At 36.5% G+C, this 7,212-nt stretch overlaps 1 protein-coding gene across 1 annotated transcript; it reads right to left on the bottom strand.

Annotated features, from left to right (window-relative positions):
* Nucleotides 1-365: 365 nt before the first annotated feature.
* On the bottom strand, nucleotides 366-1,027 carry LOC148022116 (uncharacterized). The gene is made up of 3 exons (XM_087696697.1): nucleotides 964-1,027; nucleotides 769-870; nucleotides 366-643 (listed from the first exon to the last, which is right to left on the bottom strand). Exons 1-3 carry the CDS (start codon nucleotides 1,006-1,008, stop codon nucleotides 404-406), a joined length of 387 nt encoding a protein of 128 aa, XP_087552823.1. The 5' UTR covers nucleotides 1,009-1,027; the 3' UTR covers nucleotides 366-403.
* Nucleotides 1,028-7,212: the final 6,185 nt, after the last annotated feature.

The following is a 7,212-nucleotide window of genomic DNA, read 5'->3' as shown; positions in this document are numbered from 1 at the left end:
TGGTTCAACGAGTATATTATTGCAATCTTAAAGATCAGAAAATCATGTACGCTACATCAAGTGAGGATGGATTTACAAAATGAAGACATTGAACTACCATGCTCCTTTGTATTCCAACTTGACAAGAAACGAGTAAGTTTTCACATCATATTATATCTACTTAGATGTATATCAAGATCTCACTTTCTAACTAACAAACATTTGTAATTTATTTTTTGCAGATATCGAAAAGGAGAGAAAATAAAATACACTGCAATGACATTCAAGAAAAGATATCTTTACTATCAATATAAAATACATGTACAAATTTTGTAGCAGATGTCTATCTGCCATCTCTATGAGATATACAAGGGCTGAAGGGCAAATTTCTATATATGAAGGCCTACAAGGCGATATGGCAAAGCTATTTCTTTTTTGGAGAACTATCCTTTCTAGGAGTCCTTTTGCCTTTCTTTGATGTCTTGGGTATAGAAGGTGTTGAAGCTGTGGATTTGCCTTCCGTGGTTATAGGCACCGCATCTCCTTCATGGTGCAAATCCCCACCAATCTCTGTTGTTGGTTGTATACAATTGATTATCATATACTTCAAGAGCTTTGCTCTGATGTACCAAATATGCTCAGATGTATAGCAATCCTTCGAAAACTGTCACACATTTATAGAAAAAAGAGTTTTAGTTCATTATTGTTCTTACAATAGACTATATTTTTATCATCAATGGACTATTTGCAATTAATATCTATCTTAAAGTTTAGCATCTTTCATATTACCTTTACATGTTTATCATCATTAAGATAAACAAAGTTAACCATTCTTCTAGCATTTGCAATCACCCTCCAGCCACAAGAATGGCTATCATCCTGATGGGGACACTGCAACCACCAACACAAAGTAAAACTATAAAGAGGACGAATGGTAGTTCATAGAACAAACTCATGTTTCAATTATTTTAATGAATAACTTACTGCAACTTGTCTATATTGCATTGTTGCAAGCAAATCAGATGGCATAGGGGGTCTTTTCTCTAGCTCTTCAATTAATCTTTTGGCACCTCTGTATATAAAATATGTTGAAATTTAGAGTACTTACAAAAAAAAGAATTGAAATATCAAGGAGCCCTTGGATAATATAACTTACAATTTAGCATTTCCATGGCTTCCTTTCATAGAGTTGATTAAAAAGCATTGCTTATCCACAAGGTCTATTGCAATCAAGCTCCAATGAGAACTAAAAGCAATCATATCTCAACAAATTAGTAGGATAAAATCTCAAAAACTCTAATAGAATATTGAATCACTTACTTTTCATTATATGGAATTATAAGCAGCTCCAAAGTATCGAAGTCAATCAAATTGAGCCAGTGCTCAATAAAACTTGCATCAAGCTCATTCCTCATAAAGAATGAGATAGATGGATCAAAAACCTCAATTTTTTGTTGTATATCGAAAGGAAACTCATGCATTATACACCTAGAAAAGGCATAGAAATAGTGAGTATAAACAAGAAAAATCTTATTGCTAAAAAAATATCAAAAAGTATAAGTAATTATGGATGGACATACCTTAGGCCAGCAAGAATAAGACTGTCATTTACTTCTCTTCTTTTATCCTTAAGAATCTGAACACATGCAGCATCAAAGGAGATAACCTCAGTTCTTTTGCCTAAGTCACCAGGTAAGAAACAAAACACACTGAATCCTTTTGGATTAGTTGCTTCAAGAAGGGTGGCTAGCTCATTTTCAAAGGACTCTAGTTGCTCTATTTCCCTTTCTTCAACCCTTTGCCTCCTACACTCTCTCCATTTATCTGCTTGTTCCTCTTTAGCCTTCTCCTCTTTTTCATGTTGCCTTGTATCCTTCTCATGGGTGACATCCTCAACCCTGACACCAGAATCATCTTTCTTTCTTCTAGCTGGGGGCACATTAAGGATATTAAATGTCTTCATATCAGTGAGGGGAATTGGCTCAAGGACCTTTGAAAATCTATATCTTAGCCTCCTAAGAATTACCATGTCCTTGTCCATGAGTGTGAGCCTATGAGCATGAGCAGCACAAATGTAGGCATCTTGGAAAAACTCAATTAGAAAATCCTCTGTGGCTTCTTGTATACAATTAAGAGCTGTTCTTGTCCATCTGAAACTATCCAAACTATATCTGTCACAAATTTCCCTGACAAGCCTCTGAAAAGACAACTTTGGAATTGCATTGTCAAGAGCATTTACTGCCTTCCTAATCTCCCTTAGACACCTGACATTTTGAGAAAACCTTCTCCTTGGCTTTGACTTTCTAGAGAGCTTCTGAGGCTTTGAAGACTGATGAATCTTTGATGCTAAATCCCTAGGATCAATCTTCTCTTTTCTTGCTGTTGCCTTAGTCCTAGCCATCTGCCAAAAAAACATATGTTACTTCTTCTCCAGCATGTAAAGCAAAACGCGAGTCCCAGACAAGAGTTATCTATGCTGCATGGCATTTTCTCGTATCAGCGGAATTTTTCTCGAGCTGTCTAGTGAAACGCGAGTGTCAAGCAAGGCGCCTCCTTGCAGCTGCTTCTTTTCGCGTTTCACCGGACTTGTTGTCCATTGTGTCCAGTGAAACGCGAATTTAAGCCAGGAAACCTGCTTGAAGTACCTTATTTTCGCGTTTCACCGGACAGCTCATGAATAGCATAAAAATTGACAAAACCAAGAAAAAAGAGCTTTGATCCAAGGAAAGCTTTTAAGATTACTTAAAATATCCATAGAATTAGGGAGGAAAGAAACAGGCACCGAGAGCATGGAATTCTCAGATAAGTAATTATTTACAGCAGCATGGATTTCAGATAGCTCATGCAGATCACAGTAAGATTTTCTTAAATATCCACAATATTAAGGAATGCTTTCACTGTGGAAAAAATTCTTTTGTAGTGGTCATGAGCTAATAATAACATAAAGGATTAAGGAAAAATATCAAAACAATGCATTGAATGGAGCTTGTTATTGAAAAGCAAGATGCAGAAACCATACCTTCTTCTTAGCTTGTTCTTCACAATCTCAGCCTAAAGATGACAATATGCTTGAAGGTTTGCTTTGTTGGGGAAGCAGTGAAATGCTTGGAGATTGGAAGGAAATGCGTGGAGACTGGAAGGAACACCAAAAACAAAGATGGAGTAGCGATGAAATGCGATGAAAGCTGAAGGCGGTGAATTTGCATGGACTCAACGTTCTTCGCAAAGTGTTAATAACACACGTGTGACGTACTCTCAGTTATCGGAATTTTTTATTTACTTGGAAAAGGGTTATTTAACACAAACAATGCTTGGAGTCATTTGTGAAGGATCATTCTTTGGATTCTGAGTTAGTACAGAAGACACTGGATAGTATTGGTATCAGTCGAGATGCTTATATGCAACTTTTCCAACTTTTACAATCAAATATGAAGCAAGGACAGGTACACAATTGCATACTTCCGAAACCATTTGTGGTTAGGACTATCAGACAGAGAGTTAATAACAAAGTGATGGAGATTCTAGGTGAGCCTTTTCATATCAAGGCTAGCTTCAAGGGCAAGAAAAAGGAGGTTACATTCAATGAATTTAACAATATTTTCCTTGACTTGCCCACCCTACAATGCTTAATGATCAAATTTTATGACTTGTCAGTAGTTGAGGCACAGGGAGTGGCTAGATTTGTGATTAAACTTGATGAAAGTGAGATTCTGAAATGTTAAAAATTGGAGAGAATCTCTATCACCTTGATGAATAGAGCACTTTCGTCAAGTCATTGCAATCACTCAACATCATTTAGTGTTCAATCTGAATATAACATCTGGTGGCTAGGAGCATTTGAGGTAGATACTGAGAATTTTGATATACTATATTGGGTTTTTCATCAAACATCAATACCTAATGTTATTCAAAGGCAACAAGCAGGAGAAGAGCTATTTGTTGAAGGATTAGGGAACTACAGGATTGAGTGGCACATAGCTGGTGACCTAAAGACACTCAAATGTATGTATAATGTATCAAAGGGAGCTAACTCGAGATCTCCTTGCTTATACTGCATGTCACTAGCTGTAGAGTTAAACTCAAGCAATTGGAATAGAGCTCCCTCTAGGCACAATAAGGATCCACAGTTTAAACCAGTCTTGGACATTCCTTTAGCGAATGCCCATATTTGTACACTTCATGCACTTTGCAGGATAATCGAAAAGCTTGTTCATCTCTATATAGGATTTGCATGGAAGTTGAAGCCATTATCAACTAGAACAGATGCTATAACAAAGGTTAAAAAAGTTCTCTCTGCAATTGGTTTGCATGGTGGCAATGTTGTTATTGAACCAGATCTTCAAAAGTCTAAGGATGGTAATTGTGTCCCAAAAAAACCATCTATTGGTGGAGTGAAGGCTAGAAGGTTTCTAGGCTTTCATGGGAGACTTGGCAAGATAAACTCGAGAAATGGTGGCTCAACTATTAAATTTAATCAGTGGAAATCCCTACATAATGCAGTTAAGGATCACACTGATAATGGACAAGCTCGAAATAGAAAAGCTAAAGTTTGGGAAACACTAGACAAAGTGTTTTTTTATTGTGATAAGACTGAATGGAATGACGATGATCTCAAAGACTTTAAAAACCAATTGAACCTTTTCAAAAAGGCAATGACAGAAGCTTGGGGTGATCAACACTTTACTCACTATATGGTAAGAAGTTTGTATATGTTTGTTTCTTCATTGTCGAACTCATATAATATTTTTTAATAACTTTCCTTATTTGTTGACTATGCAGCATATTCTATACAACCATGCTCCATACTTTATTAAACAATATGGATCTCTATCTATCTGGTCAACCCAAGGTATGGAAAAATCACATTATCAAGCAAGAACAAAATATTTCAGACATACAAGACATGGAGGTGGAAGACACAAAGCCAACAGTTTATTAGAGGTCTTTCAATGGTTCTATCGACAAATTTGGCATAAATTCAAGCTTAAAGATACAACCACATCAAGCAATACATCATCTTTAGCAAGGACTATACAAATTGTTACCCAAAGAAGAAAAGATAGATATTTAAATTCTTGCGCAAAGCAAAGATTTACAGAATGGTTACAAACCAAACAAAGAGTTGGGAAAAGATGGGTTTCAAGAAACCCTTAATCTTTGGCATCTTCTAGTCTGATTGTGTTGCAGAAGAGTCCTTAGTTTCAGGCACCTCAACAGGGCCTTCAGTGGAGTCCTTGGTTTCAGGTAGCTCGACAGGGCCTCTAGAGGAATCTTTTGTTTCATCCCACTCAATAAGACCTCTGTATTTCAAAAACTCTTGTTTTCGATAGCCCGGAAGAAGCTTCAAATTCTTACTATCTCCTACATAAGAGAGCAAATAGGAGCCAAGAACTCCAAAATATCCAGCTCTAGATCCACTGTATCCAGGCATAAAGCCAAAAACTCTTATGGCTTCTTCCTTCTCCACCAAAATGATCTTGTCCAAACCTTTGCTGAAAACTTGAGATCCAATAACCTTTGAGATAGCTCTCAAAGCCATCATTGGTAGACTTGGAGAGCTTGACAATCTACTATGATATATTACAATTGTTTGATTGTTTAAGTTTCCAATATAATGGCCAAGGCTTTGATTTTTTCCAAGCTTCATTGGCCTAGAGCCCTTGGCCCTTCCAAGAAAGTTGTCCAGATCTTCAATCTCAATCTATAGAACAAACCACAACAGTACAAGATATAAGATATTTATCTATAATGCATAATAAAGTCTAACATAAACTCAATGGGTAACTTCGAATTATATTTCATACCTTAGGGTGTTCATCTTCTTCAAGAAGACTATCATCATAAAGATTTATTGAACTCTTGGGCTTCTCATCTGATGGTGACTTCAATCTCTCTTCATACCCTACATCATCAATATGAAGTTTCTTCTGGACTTGCAAGAACTCTTCTTCTGTAGGTAGCCCCCCCTTTTCGTATTCTATGATCTGATTAATACATGTATGTAAGGCTATAGAGCTATCTTGGAAATTCTCTCCCTCAACATCAAGACTTGCTAGTGGTTCTTGTTCATAACCTATAAAATTCATGTCATTTTTGCCCCAACCTGCAAGGATTGCTAAGCAATAATCTTCTCTAAGATCAAAAAGATGTTGAATATCATTTAGCAACACATATCTCTTCTTGTTGATAAGATAAGTGGGAAATGTTGGAACACAGGCAAGAGGACCTTCTTCATCAACCTGTGCACTTGGCTCAATCTCCTTTTCTTCCACCATTGTGATATTGTCACTCTTGAATAAACCTACATCAAAACCTTGGACAAGTTGATTCTCAACATCTTCTTGGAACATCTCCTCCTTCTCTTCGACCTCCTTATCCATACTTGCAATATCCTCTAGCTTTCTCTGTTGGTCTATATCTGGAGAAGAATTTTCCATGTACTGAAGATACACAATAAATCCAACGTCCTTGTGGATTAGAAGGCATTGGTGTTGGTACCTGTGGAAAGGGCAACATGTTTCTTTCTTTCTGAATTCCTCATCAATGAGGTTGAACCTGCCGAGCAAAGTTGACCTGGATGTATTGGTGGCTCCCATGACATCACTATAATGAACAAATCCATTGACTTCCAAACCTTGCACATGTCTATCATAAAAACATCTGTACTCCTTAAGTTTATCATCAAGATCCTCTAATAACTCCTTCAAATCAAAAGGAACATTGAAAATTTCCCTGATATAGCAAAACTTGGAAGAATTTCCAGTGATGTGTAAAAAATCAAAGAGCCTATCATCAGATGTCTCAATTATCTCCTCCTCATCCATTCCTTCCAGAGATAGCTTCCTCTTTGTCATTTTGACCAGAAAAATATTTATCCCTGAAAAAAAAAAGCAGAAAAGAACCAATATCCAATAAAACAAGATGATATCATGGAAAGAGGCCCCAACATTGATTTTCCAAGACAAAAAAATCAAAACACGAGAATTTTTTTAGTTGACCGGTGAAACGCGAAAATTCAAGTGTGTAAGGCAAATGCCTGTGAAGGAATCGCGTTTCATCAGACACTAGCTTGAAGACAAAAATTATTCTAAAATGTGGCCGGTGAAACGCGATACTAAGAAAAATATCATCAACACAGACATTGTCTCGCGTTTTACTTGTCAAAAATTGCAAATGAAGAAAAGAAACATGAACAATAAATAAATTCTATGGAAACACACAAATTGATGATAT

Source organism: Lygodium microphyllum, chromosome 17 (assembly GCF_053477565.2).
Source record: "Lygodium microphyllum isolate KBCC chromosome 17, Lygodium_microphyllum_v1.1.10, whole genome shotgun sequence".
Classification (NCBI taxonomy): Eukaryota; Viridiplantae; Streptophyta; class Polypodiopsida; order Schizaeales; family Lygodiaceae; genus Lygodium; species Lygodium microphyllum.
The sequence above is the reverse complement of the archived record's forward strand: the minus strand, read 5'-3'. Positions and strand labels throughout refer to the sequence as shown.